Consider the following 15,573-nt stretch of genomic DNA (forward strand, 5'->3'; position numbering starts at 1 on the left):
GGGCTCTGGGTCGCCAGGGTGATGCGCCCAGGGAGCGGGGCCTTCGTCAAGGTCAGCCTCTGCCTCTCGGCCTCCCGTGGGGCGTGTGCTGCACCTGGGCCTCAGTAAACGCTGCCCTGCATTCCGACATCACACCACTCTGTTTCTTGATTTCAGGGTTACACAAAGGACATGGTGACAGACTTTGATGAGAAGCACGATGAGTATTTAATATTGCTCCAGCAGAAGAACCGGTAAGATGCAGCCGCCCGACAGCAGCCCTTGATATTAACCAAATCAAAAGCCTATTTAGAGTTATTAACAGTGTGCAGGCTCGGTTTCACATCGGAACGGGCTGCAGTCGCCCTCCACGCGGAGGCTTGGAATAATATCTGCCATCCCAGTTCCTATTTCTCCATTCACTGATTTAATCGCATCTTTCGATTGAACTGTAGCAAACCGTCAGACGTGTGGGGCCCGCCTCTCGTCTCCATGCCTCCTGTTCTGGGAGAAGCTGGGTTTGTTAAGAAAAGCTAGAATTTGGCAGGGCCCATGCGTGAATAACCTAGCCTGTGATCTCACAGGCTTTGAAGGTCCCCGGAAATCTGAGCCTGTAATCATGCCTTGTTATGTAAAGGGGGAGTCCTTTTACACTTGTGTTTGAAGTTGGTCAATGTCGTTTAAAGCTGTCAATCCTGATTTGACTCTGGAGTGCCAGTTCTCATAAAAAACCTGCAGCCCGATGCTATGTGTACTGACTGAGGTCAAAGCTTCTGGTCTGGTTGGAGAGAAGTATTATGTTCTCCAGGCCTTGGCAAGGCTGTGCAAGTTCACTTGCCGTTCATTGTGGTTTGTCTTCAGGCCCTGGAACCTTGGGGAAAGTTGGGTTTGCAAACTTAGATGCTAGGAGGGGCCAGGCAGTGAGTGAAGATAGCTCAGTGGGGACAGTGGGCACCTGGAACTCTCATGCGCCCAGGGGTTCATATCCTCCAAAGTGACAGGAGACAGTGAAAATCTGGATTTGTGTGGTGAAATATCCTGAGTTTTAAAATGTTGGTGTGTACGTGCTAAGAAGCTTCAGTTGTGTCCAGCTCTTTGTGAACCTATGGACTGTAGCCTGCCAGGCTCCTCTGTCCATGGGATTCTCCAGGCAAGAATAATGGAGTGGGTTGCCATGCCCTCCTCCAGGGGATCTTCCTGACCCAGGGATCAAACCTGCATCTCTTGGGTCTCTTACCCCTAACACCACCTGGAAAGCCCTCCCCCGCCAAGATGTTGGTAATGAATTCAAATCAAAGCCTAAAACAGACAGAAGGATACTACAGCCCCACACCCCCAGATCTGCAGGAGCGGGAAGGACAGGGGAACTTATTTGGGACTTTGTGCTTTGGAGCTGTGCTTGGGGTCTTGTAGGCAAGAGAGCCTGGGGGTTGTTATTCTGAATATGAATTCAGCCCTTGTCTGATGGGCTGGATTCCCAGTGCTTGTCAGCTGGGGCCCTGGAGGCGTGCTGCATGGGGAAAGCTTTTATGGTGCAGGATTGCCTCATGTGTTGTAGGAGTTTTGCGTCCCTGCCTACCTGTCCTCTTACTAAATTTCACTAAGACCTCCAGTATCTGTAACAACGAGACCTGCCCTCACTCCAGATGCCTGCAAGCAAGGCAGTCCTGCCCCCAGTAGAGCACCTCTGAATAGATAAACTCTCCAAGACCAGCCAGAAATGCCAGGCGACATCCCATGTGCCCACGCTCTGTGCTCGTCTCCCTCCATCCCAGGGGCAACCTCAAACCCAGGCTTGCGCTGATTAGACCAATGTGGGTTTTTATCATCATCAATGCCAGGGAGCAGAATGTTTTTATTCAATTTCTGGCAGGCTGGATGGTGCCACTGAACACCTGGGCGATCATTGAATCGTATACACGTGACTTGTCTGGGAGGAGAGTGTCATAGTTCCTCATGATCAAATTGCTTCTCATTAATCGAGGGATCAATACTTGCATGATCAAAGAGGCACTGGCCAATAGCATAGCTGAGAAGAGCCAGAGAAGAGGTCACAGAACAAAGGCAATTAAAAAATATGCCAAAACAGAGCTGCCGTAAAATTTGGGAGATGTGTTTGTCACCGAGAGGGAACTGGCTCGATGCCAGGGAATTAGAAGGTAAAGCTAGAATCGCCTCCAAATGGAGACATGTGCAGAGTAGGAGTGCCCCAGAGCTGTCCTCAGATCGAGCCTGAGAAGGCACCTTTGCTGAGGTGCCAGCTGTGAGGCAGGCAGCTCACCCCCATCATCTCGTTTTATCCACACACTGCCTGATAAGGCAGTTATTGCACCCATTTTACAGATGGGGAAGTGGAGACCAAGGACAGCAAGCAGGATCATGCAGCAGGGAAGTGGTGGAGCTGGGCCCTACATTTTTTTTTTTTCCAGCCATGCCATGCAGCATGTGGGATCTTAGTTCCCAGACCAGGGATTGAACCTGCACCTCCTGTGGTGGAAGTACAGACTCCTAACCACTGGACCACCAGCAAAGTCTCTGTACTTTCTTATTTATGTTTTGTCTGACGCTGTTGTCAGTAATCCAGAGGAGAGAAATCTGCCAGGGTTGCCAGTGGCTCTAAGTTCACTGTGGAGGGGTTTTGTAGGGATAAACTGAAATTGAGTTGGAAATCTACTTATAAGACTGGGTAGAGTGGGAAGGAGGTTCAAGAGGGAGGGTATATATACACTTGTATATAGATCTATACATATAGATATATACACATATAGCTGATTCACTTTGCTGTAGAGAAGAAACTAATACAACATTGTAAATCAATTATACACCAATTAAAAAAACGACTGGGTTGAAAACCAGCCTCTGAGCCTTTTTAAAACTTTTTTTTCTATGTGGACCGTTTTTAAAGTCTTGACTGAATTTGTTACAACGCTGCTTCTGTTTTTTGATTTGACTTTTTTGGCCACAAGGCACATGGGATCTTAACTCCTTGACCAGCGATCAAACCCTCACCCCCTGCATTGGAAGGTGAAGTCGTGACCGCTGGACCACCAGGGAAATCCCAGCCTCTGAACTTCATATTGGGCACAGAGGGAGGTGAAAACCCAGTCTGCGTACTGGGTTGCCTGTGACCCAAGAAGGGGATGTGTAATCACTGGGCTGAGTTCTCAGAGACCTGTCCAGAACACAGCTGCCCACAAAATGCTGATCAGGTTATTTTATTCTCTCAGCAGGATTCCACTGAGTACCTTCTCATTGCCTGGCATTAGCACTAGTACTAAGGAGAAGATTGCAGTGAAGGAACAGGCAGCCTTAGTTAGTGCTCCTCTGCTCAGAGGGACAGGAACCCAAAGTAAATGACTTTAAACAGTGAGACTTATTGCCTTGGGAAATAAACAAATCTGGGATGATAATCAGGCTTCAGGCATAGTTGGATCCAGGTACTCAAAGTGGGTCACGGAAATCAGTCAATCTCCATCTCTCAGTTCTGCTTTCTTACCTTGGAATCATCTCACAAAGGTGCCTCCCTCACAGAGGCCAAGGCAGTCCCTGGAAACCCAAGGACATCCTACCTCTAGAGGAAGAAAACACATCTTTCTTAATAGTTTCAACAGAAGTGCTGAGGCCCATCCTCACTCAAAAGTCCTGAGTTTCCATCCGTGAGCCAACCGCCGTCCTGAGCCTGGTGGGGTGGCAGAGTCTGCCTGGCCCCTCCTGGGCCACCCCATGAAGCTGGGCAAGGGTGTGAGTCTCCCTCAAACCACGTGGAGTAAGAGGAGGAAGGGGGGCAGTTCTCAAGGGGAATCTGAGCTGTGTTTGGAAGACGGGGGCGAGTGACTGGACAAATGAAAAGGACAGGTGTCTGCCACACAGCCCTGGCCTTCAGGGAACTCCCCCAGCAGTGGCGGGTGAGCACAAGGCTACCCGGGACTAGGCCAGAAGGGGCCGAGAGTGATCATGAGCTCCAGCAGAGGACCAGGGAGGGTGGGGGAGATGCGGCAGCTCTTGTTGACCTGCGCACAGCCCTTGCCCAGAGGATGCTTAGTGATTCTGCTCACTCGGCGGCCTCATGAAAGATGTAATCATGCCTAACAGGACCCACGAAAAAGCAGCCCGAATCATCAAAGGACTGAGACAGGAGGAACAGTTAAGAGCTAACGGCTGAGTGGGGCTGTAATATACACGCTAGAGGGCGGCAGGTCTAAGATCTAAGAATCCAACAATGGTTTTTTTTTTTTTTTTTTGGGAAAAAACGTTGTTTGGGGGAAACTTGCCATGAAAATGTACCCGAGTGAGAGGTGAACCCGCTGCCCCATGAGAAGATTTAGGCAGAAGGAAGAAAGGGGAAAACCAGCTCTGAGGGGGTGTTGCACAGACTGGTCTCTGAGCTGGAGCTTTATCTGGCATCCCCTTCCATCCTCATGAGCTTAGGCATCCTGGGTCTCATTTTACAGAAGAGGAGACAGGCCCCGGAGGTGTAGGGACTTGCCCACGAAAGTTAGGAAATGGCAGACCCTCCAGCACGGAGCTCGGTCTTCCACACCACGCCACCTCCGCCCACACGGATGGGGCCTGGTGACCTCCTAGAGGACAAATACTGGAGCTCGTGAGCCACTAGGTTCCAGGAGGAATGGCAGGCTCCTTGCACCACTGTCCCCCGCCTCTCCATCCTTCAAGGCTTCATTCAAATGCCCCTGCCTCCAAAAACCCCTACCTGGAGCTCTGCTTCTCCTCCGAACTTTCCTTGTGTGGAGCTCTGCGGTGTGATGCCTGGTGAGGAGGCAAGAAACAGCAGGATGACGTGGCAGGGAGATGAGCTCTGGAGCCTCATGGACCAGAATTTAAATCCCGGCCACTTCCTCGACTCTCTAACCTTGGGCAAGTACATCTATAAACCGGGCCAATGCCAGGATCTTAATTCCTGGGCCAGTGAAGGATGGAGAAGGACAAGGTATTTGAGGGTCTGCAGTAAGCCCACCCATCCAAGTATGCTTTCTCCATCATCATCATCATCTTTTTGGTGATAAATATGTCTTCTTGAAAGTGAGCTGAGGGACTTCTTTGGCTGTTCCAGTGGCTGGGACTTCGCACTCCCAATGCAGGGGGCCTGGGTTCGATCCCTCGTTGGGGAACTAGATTCCACATGCCACAGCTAAGACCTGGCCCAGTCAAATTTAAAAAAAAAGAAAAAGTGAGCAGACATCCAGATAATCCTTGAATGCCTGACACTTAGAGAGCCCCTCGGTTGACCCTGGGTTTACCTGAGGTCCAAAGGAGGCGTGTGGCCAGCCCACGGTCACACAGGAGCCGAGGCGCCTATAGACCAAGACAGTTGTTATAAGCCTGGTCACAAGCAGACCGGTGGGCATCGCGCCCCTGCCCTTGGAGCTCAGCTAAGTCCTCTCCTCACCTGGACCCCTGCTTGTGCCCCGACCACCCAGCTGTCCAGCATCTCATGTCCCCGGTCACAGTCCCTGGTGCCACCCTGTACCCTGACCAGTGTTTCCACTTCGTCTTCTGTGCGAAAGAGCTCTCTGTACAAGTGCCCCCGAAGGTCATCACGAGATGAGCAGAAACGATGCCTGCGACGCGGTTAGATACCCGGGGGCTGTATCAGGATGCGCGTCCATGCCTTCTCTCTCCTGCGAGACCTTGAGTTCCAGAAATAGTTTCTGAGAGTATTCCTCACCTTTCCTTGCACTCAGCACAGACCCCACACCCGGGGTGAGGGGTGGCATGAAGGGAGAATAAACAGGCACACAGATACTATACTGTGGTGTGAGACAGGGAGACTCGTGATGTGAAACATACAGATCTATAAGGCAGTGGTCCCCGACCCGTTTTGGCACCAGGGACTGGTTCCGTGGAAGACGATTTTTCTGTGGGCCAGGTGATGGGGATGGCCTCAGAGTGGTTCAAACACATTACACATATTGTGCTCTTTATTTCTATTATCATTCCATCAGCTCTATCCTCAGATCATCAGGCATTAGGTCCCAGAGGCTGGGGATCCTTGCTGGAAGAGATCAGAGTGTGATAGGGCCGCAAGTGGCTGGGGGCTCCATCTCCACCAAAGCAGGGGACTGAATCTGATTTTCCTGAATCCCAGACACCAAGGGCAGTAGGCTATCCATTAAAAAAAACACCCACTTTTCTTTGATGCCACGTGCGTATTCCTGATGCGCTCAGCTGCAGTAGAGGAGTTCCTCTAGTGAGTCCTTTCACAGTCTGACTAATTATCTCCTCATTTATCAGTTTCATAAATCCACATTTTCATAAATCAGTCTGCTTAAAGAGAGACCCATGTGGAGCACCAGCCACAGAGCTTGGGTAGTGGGATGCCACGGCAACCGTTCAGGAAGCATCAGGAGGAAAGGTGACTCTGGAAGGAAGTGGAGGCAGGCACTGCCTGGCCAGGTGGTCAGATTTTTCCACCTGCCGACCATCTCAGGGTCTCGCAGGGCCTGCGTTCCCTGCTCTCCCTCCCCGGGGACCACTGCGTCCTTCGATTGTTTGCGCCAGAGAACGCAACTACTGCTGTGTTTGGAAACTGTCTCTTAGTTACTTGTGTTTTCCTTCTGTTTTATGCTGTTGCCCAACAATCAGGCATCTCCCAGGCTTCAGAGGCTGGCAAGAGATAAGCAGTCTGTAATGAATGTTCCTGCCACGATTGCCGAAAAGATGGATGTATCAACTGCTAAAGAAACATTTAAAAAAGCAAACAAAGAAATCACCCATAATGCCCCCACCTTCCCTCAACCGCTGATGTAATTTTCACATTTATCACCTTCCACTCTGGGTCCCACAAACACACTTTTTTCCAACTTTGCACTTATCGCATAGGTACTGTTTTTATCCTGCCTTCTCCACCCCTCTCTGAACAGATCACAAACACCCCCCATGTTTCAACAGAATCTTCATAATTATAACAACTACAGATCTCTGCTTCCACTACCCTAGTGTGGGACATTCCGGTCGGTCTCGTGGTTTTGTTAGGACTGAATGCCGACCATTGTTCCTGATCAGAAACTATTTGCTGACTGAGCGAAGACCAAGTGCATGACATTTTCTGTTTCCAGCCATGTCTAAGCTTGTCAGTCTCAACTTTCTAGTTCTTGAAGTTGTCTTTGTTGTGGCGAAGACTCTGGAGCCACACTGCTTCAATTTGCATCCTAGCCCCCTGCCATACCAGCTGTGTGACCTCGGGCAAGTTACTTAACCTCTCTGGGCTCCAGTTTCCTTATCTATTAAATGAGGTTAAGAAAATTAATTACCCCATAGGGTTGTTGTAAAGATTAAAGTCTTAATACAGTCAATCCTTATTCCATATTTGCAAACTTATCCACCCACTACAATGTATTTGTAACCCCTGAATCAATACTTACAGGGCTTTTTAAAAATCTTATACTGTGTGCGTGCATGCTCAGTTGTGTCCAACTCTCTGTGACCCCATGGGCTGTAGCCCACCAGTCTCCTCTGTCCATGGGATTTCCCAGGCAAGAATACTGGAGTGGGTTGTCATTTCTTCCTCCAGGGGATCTTCCCGACCCAGGGATCAAACCCGCATCTCCCGCATCTCCTGCATTGGCAGGTGAATTCTTTATCACCCCACCACCTGGGAAGCCCTTACCATATACAGTAAAGTGTCCTTTTTTGTGTTTTACTTACTGTCCTGTTTTTTTACATTTTTGTGTTTTTCACTGGTGACTTCCCTGTTTAAACTGGTCCCTGGCATAAGGTTAAAGTGCTGTCCCACATTCCTAAGCCCAAGAAGGCTAGGATGTCCCTTGTGGAGAAAATACACATGTTAGATAAGCTTCATTCAGTCATGAGTTGGAGTGCTACCGGCATAAGTTCAGTGTTACTGTACTAAGTATCAATATATATTAAATACTGGAGTGGGTAGCCTTTCCCTTCTCCAGGGGAATCTTTCCCACCCAGGGATCAAACCCAGGTCTCCTGAATTGCAGGCAGTTTCTTTACCAGCTGAGCCACAAGAGAAGCCCAATATATTAAATAAGGTGCCTTTAAATGGAAACACACATAAGGCAAGGGGTTTTTTTTTGGTTTGTTGGTTTTTTATTTTTTTCCCAATTATTTTTATTAGTTGGAGGCTAATTACTTTACAATATTGTAGTGGTTTTTGCCATACACTGACATGAATCAGCCATGGATTTACATGTGTTCCCCATCCTGAACACCTCCCTCCCCATCCCATCCCTCTGGGTCTTCCCAGTGCACCAGCCCCGAGCACTTGTCTCATGCATCCAACCTGGGCTGGTGATCTGTTTCACACTTGATAGTATACATGTTTCGATGCTGTTCTCTCAGATCATTTCACCCTCACCTTCTCCCATAGAGTCCAAAAGTCTGTTCTGTACATCTGTGTCTCTTTTTCTGTCTTGCATATAGGGTTATCGTTACCATCTTTCTAAATTCCATATATATGCATTTTTGGTGTTTTTCTTTCTGGCTTACTTCACTCTGTATAATGGGCTCCATTTTCATCCACCTCATTAGAACTGATTCAAATGAATTCTTTTTAATGGCTGAGTAATATTCCATTGTGTATATGTACCACAACTTTCTTATCCATTCATCTGCTGATGGGCATCTAGGTTGCTTCCATGTCCTGGCTATTATAAACAGTGTAAAGCAAGGTTTTATTTTGATCAGTTGACGAACACGTTGTGACCAGAGGCTCACAAGAATCAAATCCTGTATTTTCCCCTGGAAACAGTGATTCCATATTCACAAATTCAGTGTTTGCCTCAACTTTCTAGAACTGATCCCAAACAATGGGAATTTGCTCTATGTAAAGCATTTAGAGAGGCTTCCCAGGTGGCGCAGGTGATAAAGAACCCACCTGCCAATGCAGGAGATGTAAGAGACACTGGTTCGTTCCATCCCTGGGTCAGGAAGATCCCTTGGAAAAGGGCACGGCAATCCACTCCAGTATTTATGCCTGGAGAATCCCATGGACCGAGGCACCTGGCAGACAACAGTCCATGGGGTCGCCAAGAGTCAGACACGACAAGTAAACACACACCACACACAAAGCATTTAGAACAGAGTTTGGCTCTCTACCTTTTATGGTTTTACCATTGCTATTACATTTTAAAATATTTATTTATTGGGTTGTGTCAGGTCATAGTTGCAACAGACAGGCCTCTCTAGCTGTAGTGTGCAGACTCCAGAGCACTCGGGCTCAGTCACTGTGGCAAGTGGGCTTAGTTGCCCCGTGGCATGTGAGATCTTAGACCAGGGATCAAACCTGTGTTCTCTGCATTGGAAGTCGGATTCTTACCCAGTGGACTACCAGGGAAATCCCACTATCGCTTTTAAAAATTTACATTTTGCTACTTCGGTAGGAACTTATTTAATCACTGAAGAGGATCCACTTTTTTTTTTCCAACCATAGTTGTTTGTATTTCTCCTTCTGCGAAAAGAAACCTAGTTGGTGTGGGAGTGTGTGCAGGCGTTTGTAAAGGCTCTGAAGGGTTTGGCGTCAGATGGGAGCAACTCTGAAATGGACATTGGGCGCTGTCCGTGGCAGGGACCATCAGGAGTGAGGGAAGGACAAAGCCAAAGTGTGAGGTTGAACTCTGGAGAATGCTGAACAAGGAACCTGACCATGCTTATGCCAGGCCCCTTTCAGGCAAAGGGTTTGATCATCACATCGTTAATCTTGAACAAAGCCTGCACTGGTATATTTTTAAACTGCATCTGAATGGAAAATGATGACATTTGGGATATCAGGGGTGTTGGAGAACACATCTATTTCCTGAAGCCAAAAATCAGTCCACCTGGCGTGATGGCAGCTGTTTTCTAACGTGAGGATGTGTTTCGTGAAATCTCTCTCACAGAGGCTTAGACCACATTTTGTTCCACGTGGAACAAAGTGCTGTTGTCCACGCCAAGGGGAGGTGCGTGACATTGGGATCATCCCAGGAAATCCAGGACGTGTGTAGCCGCGTGCACACACACCTGCTCTTTGTCCCCTGCCACCATGGGGCAAGGATGGTACCCGGGTTTTTGCTGGTGTATCTTTGAGCCTCAGAATGAAAGCAGCGCCCGTGGAGCCTCCCCCTCCCTGCTCCTCCGTGTGTGTAATGGGCCTCTTAGGGCTGTTTATAGATGAACAGCTGGGCGCCCGCCACCCAGCCTCTGATTAGAAACGCTTGCCTGTCAGAGCAGCAGGTCCCTCCCCACATAGGGGTGGGTGGTGGCTCAGGCTCCTCCGATGAGACGCCGGTGATCGTTTCTCTTCCAGGATATTAAAGCATCTGAAAACCAAGGACCCCGTGCAGTTGAGGCTGGAGCACTTGGAACAGGGGTTCTCGGTCTATGTCAACGGGGCCAACTCTGAACTGAAGGCGTCCCCTCGGAAAGCCGTCCACGCCGACTTCTCCAGAAGCGCCTCCCACACCGAGGGGACTCACGGTGAGCACAGGAATGCCAGATCAGCACCAGCTCTGCTGACGAGTGAGGGCCGGTGGAACCACATCCCATGCACAGAAACTAGTCAGCCCATGCAAGTTAACTCTCTCCACTTGGCCAGAAAGAGACAGCATGGAAATGAGAGACAGAGAGAGAGAGATTCTTTTTTTTTAGACTTTTTTTTAAACTAGTCTTGGCGTCCACTCCTGCAGGGCAAATGTGACCAGAGAAGTCAATTCCTGGCTTTTACATTTCCCAGATCTCTCATACCAGTCATTTAAGGAAAGGTCTAGGATAATTTTGGTGAGACCTGATTTTCACTCACCGTGTCCTAACTTCAGTACCTAACCCCTGTGATAATTGATTCCACTGTTCAGGTCTGAATTCAGTTAATCCATACTCTGCAGACTTTAATCGGATTTCATGTATCCTATAATAAAAGGACACATGAAATAAAATCTGGAAGTGAAATAGAAGACACCCGATCCAGTGGTTGGCCCCATATAGGCCCCCAAAATGTTTTGGTGGTGGTTGGAGAATCCCATGGACAGAGGAGGCTGGTAGGCCACAGTCCATAAAGAGTTCATAGAGAGTCGGGCACGACTGAAGTGACTTAGCAAGAATGAATGAAATGGCAGCACATAGGAGTCAGACTGGGGCTTCCTAGGTGGTGAAGTGCCTGCCAATGAAGGAGACACAGGTTCAACCCCTGGGTAGGGAAGATCCCCTGGAGTAGGAAATGGCAAAATCCCATGGACAGAGGAGGCTAGTGGGCTACAGTCCATGGGGTCTCGAAGAGTCGGATATGACCAAGCGACTGAGCACACACACACACACAGGAGTCAGATACAGTTTGGCTGTGTTGCTTCGGGGAAGCTGTTTTATCTCACCACACCTTTGTTTTTCTCACCTTTAACCTGGGACGAATGAGTGCCAGAGTGCCTTTCAAGACTTGTCATTTTGTCCGAGAGGCCAGCGTGCTACTGGTGAGAAGAGGATTTGGAACAAGGCTGGGTTGGGTTCAAACCCTATTCAGCCCCTTGCCAGCTTTGAGACCTCTGACAATTGGGTCCTCTCTGATTCTCAGTAAAATGGGAGTGATTATGCCCACCTTGCAGATTTCCCAGAAAGACTGAATGATAAGAAGTCTAGAGTGTCCAGCACACAGTAATCTTTTAAAAAAACTTTTTATTTTATATTGGAGTATAGCTGATTGTGGTAGTTTCAGATGGGTAGCAAGAGGAACTCAGCCATACATACCCATGTACCATTCTCCCCCAAACTCCTCTCCTATCCAGGCTGCCACATCACACTGAGTAGAGTTCCCTGTAACACACTAATCTTGGTTTGTGTTCTAACTCATTGGCTCATAGGTATGGTAAGATCCCAAGCCATTAACAGGCAATAAAAATTAATACAACAAGGGGATAAAAGGAGAAGGTGGTGTCTTCAGACCTTCCCCTAGGAGAGCCACTTGGAGTTTAGCATGAGTTTCCTAGCCCCAAAGACAACAAGGGAAATGGGATTGACTCTCCTAGCTTTCATGAGGGAGAGCTGGGCTGATCTGCTGGTTAGGAGAAGCAGGCCTTTCTAAGGTTCAGGGAAGGGCAGACAGTGGGAGTTTCTGACTTTGGGTCCCTAATGGTATGTTCAGTCATTCAACAGTTCTCTCCCCAAACCCCGTCTTTGCACTAGTGCTGGCCTGTTGTGCTTGCTGTCCTGACCTGCTTCTGTATCTTAGAGATGCTCCTTTTGTATGTAGACCTGCCCAGTTCAGCTGCCCACTGTTACACCTACTGTTCCATAGCTGAGGGGCTGTGACTGACTCCCCATCCCTTGTTTTGGGGCATTTAGCTTGTTTTCTTTCTTTCTCTCTCTCTCTCTCTCTTTCTTTTTTTTTTGGCCCCACTGCCCAGCATGTGGGATCTTAGTTCCCCAACCAGGGATCAAACCCATGCCCTCTGCATTGGAAGCATGAAATCTTAACTGCTTAACAACCAGGGAAGTCCCCATTTAGCTTGTTTTCTGATGCTTTGTGACTACAAAGAATGCTACTGAAGTGAAGAGCTTCACAGATAAGACTCTGGGCACCCCTATGGGCATTGTAGCTGTAAATTATGAAACCACCATCAGTGTAGGCTCATCTTCAGGGGCTCACCAACTCTCTTCCCCTCATCTCTGTGCAGACTGTGGACGAAGAACGCTGTTTCAAGAAGCTGAAGAAGCTTTGAGACGCAGTGCACGGACAGCTCCCAGCAAAGTCCAGCGCCGAGGATGGCATCAGGTCTGGAAACCCAGGGCAGAGTCAAGATGGTGGCCCCAGCTCACACTTCAGAATAAGGAGCAGGCTTCTTGTGAGAGCAGAAACGTAAAGCGTTCAGAATCCCCAGGGGTAGGGGGTGGGTCTAGCTGGGCACTGCCGTGGTGCCCTCTCTGCCTGTGGCACTGGCCTCTGGAGAGAGGAGGAGCCCTGGGGAGCGGCAAGCCCTCTCTGTGAAATGATTCTCCCTTCTGGATGGGGCAGCCTCACAGCATCACAGGTCAGACTCACAGTCCCGTCGTAATGATGCATTCTTACAGCTGCTTCTTACTAAGCACCTGTGATATGCCAGGCACAGTCTCAGATGCCAGGGATACAGTGGATATATAAGACTACACCCCCACCCACAATCCTGAGATGCCACATCAAGTTGCTACCGCTGCTGCTGGTCCGGCAGTTTGCTTTTTTGAGCACCTGCCGGTATCAGGTGTGGGCCAAGTTGCCACATGACTCCTCTCCTTTGCCCTCACAGCAGACCTACAGGATATATTCCAAAGTCCTTCCTCCTTTTTTTTGGCCATGCCACGTGGCACACAGAATCTTAGTTCTGCAACCACCCCCGTGCCCCTTGCATTGGAAGCGCAGAGTCTTAACCACTGGACCACCAGGGAAGTCCCATGTCCTTCCTTTTTTAAGGACGCTGAGGGCACAAAAGCTCAGAAATGTTAAGTGAGCTTTCCAAGGTCAGTCACTGAGAAAGGGTGGAATTAAGATCCAGATCCGAATCTGTTGCTCCAAGCTTGGCTTTCTTGCTCCTATAGTCCTTACACCTTCCCTGGTGGTTACTCAGCCTTACCTGGGACCAGGGGGACCCCCACTGTGCATTCGAATCACCTGGGATGCTCAGGCCCCACCCTCAGAGATTCTGACTCACTTGGTCTGAGATGAGGCTTAAGCAACATATATATATATATATATATATATATATACTGTCATGGTCCATATACGAGTTGGAAAAGAATTTCCAGATATGAGGTAGAATGAGAGGAGAATAAAGTTTATTGGAGAGGGAGATGCTGTTAGAACAGCAGGCTGTCTCAAGGCAGAGCCAAACCCTTTCACAGGCTTGTAGCCAATTTTTATAGCCCAAAGACAGAAGTTCCTGTTGGAATGGTGGCCTTAGGTGACTGGTTAGGATGCTATAGGGTGAGTAATAGGATGGGTATTTTACCTAATATGGGGTCAGGGCACTGGCCGGTTTAGATCTGGAGGCTCATGGCAACAGTTGACTGCTATGGGGCTTGGTCAATTCCAGAGATTTTTTTTAAGTTAATTAATTTATTTTAATTGGAGGCTAATTACTTTACAGTATTGTGGTGGTTTTTGCCGTACATCGACATGAATCAGCCGTGGGTGCACACGTGTCCCCCCATTCTGAATCCCCCTCACATCTCCCTCCCCACCCCACCCCTCTGGGTTGTCTCAGAGCTTTGAGTGTCCTGCTTCATGCATCATACTTGCACTGGTCATCTATTTTACATACGGTAATATACATGTTCTAGTGCTATCCTGCTCCTCACCTGTGACCTTGGTATGTTCTGTCCTCAGCCATGTCCGACTCTTTGCAACCCCATGAACTATAACCCAGGGCTCCACATATAGCACATGTTCAGATCTATGGTAAATACTAGGGCTTCCCTGATGTCTCAGCAGTGAAGAATCTGCCTGCAGCGCAGGAGACACTAGTTAGATCCCTGGTTTGGAAAGATCCCCTGGAGAAGGAAATGGCAACCATTCCAGTCTTCTCACCTGGGAAATCCCATGGACAGAGGAGCCTGGTGGGCTGCAGTCCATGGGGTCGCAAAGAGTCGGACACGACTGAGCATGCACATACAAACAACAAGTGAACATGAACGGTAAATACTTTTTATCGGCACATCTTTGCTATAACCCCAAAGGTACGTGAATATCCACATTGTGCCACTAAAGAAATTGAGGCCCAGAGAGGTAACAAAGTGACCTGCTCCCACAGATACTGACGGAGGACAGTAGGCTGAGGTTTGGACCCTTGGCCTGTGACTCCAGACCCAGTGGTTCTACTTCTCTGCTGGTGCTTTTGTACATCTAGGATGAAATGGGCAGGGGTGTTCCTGCCAGCCTAACTCCCAAGCCTCATCTTGCTGCTGATGAGCAAGGCCCTTGGGTCACACAGCCCGGAGGCTTCCTTTTGTCCCCAGCAATGAATATTAATTTCCCATTAATGAGGCCTTTCTCCACTTCTCACTTCAGACAGTTCTCCAAGCTGTCTTGAGTACCTTCTATTATCAGGAGCCGTTATTTGCGTCTTAGACAGTGACTTAATGGCTGGCCCCGGAGTCTGTGCAATTTAAAGACTTGGCCTAAGATTAATTAGCATCCCTCCCTGGTCTCTCCCTGTGGCCCCACACTTCACAGGGCCTAATCATGGCTAATTCCCTGACTTCCTGATGCCACGAAGGCTGTAATTGTCCTTCTGTACCCAATCCATCAGGGGTCAGTCAGTGCCTAACAGTGGAGACCTCCAGAGTATTTGAATCATAAATGAATGGAAGGCTGGGAATGGGGGGAGTGCTTACAAAATCCTTGGGCTGGTAAGAGGATGAGGTTGAGCTGGGCCTCCAGGAGCGGTATACCCAATATCCTCGAACGGGCCGGCCAGGAAAGCTGTTGCCTTAGGACACAGGAGGGAGGATGGGGTATCAGCCTCAGGAATGTGTCACCTGGGACCTCCCTAGTGGTACAGTGGACAAGGATCCGCCCGCCAGGGCAAGGGACACGGGTTCTATTCCTGGTCCCGGAAGATCTCACATGCTGCGGAGCAACCATGCCCGGGTGCCCCAACCATTAAGCCTGTGCTC

General features: G+C 49.0%; 1 protein-coding gene across 4 annotated transcripts in view; it reads left to right on the forward strand.

The window, feature by feature from the left end:
• Positions 1-15,573, forward strand: part of KATNIP (katanin interacting protein) — a 228,715-nt gene that overhangs the window by 59,706 nt on the left and 153,436 nt on the right. For all 4 annotated transcript variants that reach the window (XM_061153071.1, XM_061153072.1, XM_061153073.1 and 1 more), the window contains exons 3-5: positions 157-233; positions 10,250-10,419; positions 12,603-12,700. In XM_061153071.1, the coding sequence (XP_061009054.1) occupies positions 157-233; positions 10,250-10,419; positions 12,603-12,700 (345 nt within the window). The remainder of the gene's footprint in view (positions 1-156; positions 234-10,249; positions 10,420-12,602; positions 12,701-15,573) is intronic.

Source organism: Dama dama, chromosome 10 (genome assembly GCF_033118175.1).
Source record: "Dama dama isolate Ldn47 chromosome 10, ASM3311817v1, whole genome shotgun sequence".
NCBI classification, from domain to species: domain Eukaryota; kingdom Metazoa; phylum Chordata; class Mammalia; order Artiodactyla; family Cervidae; genus Dama; species Dama dama.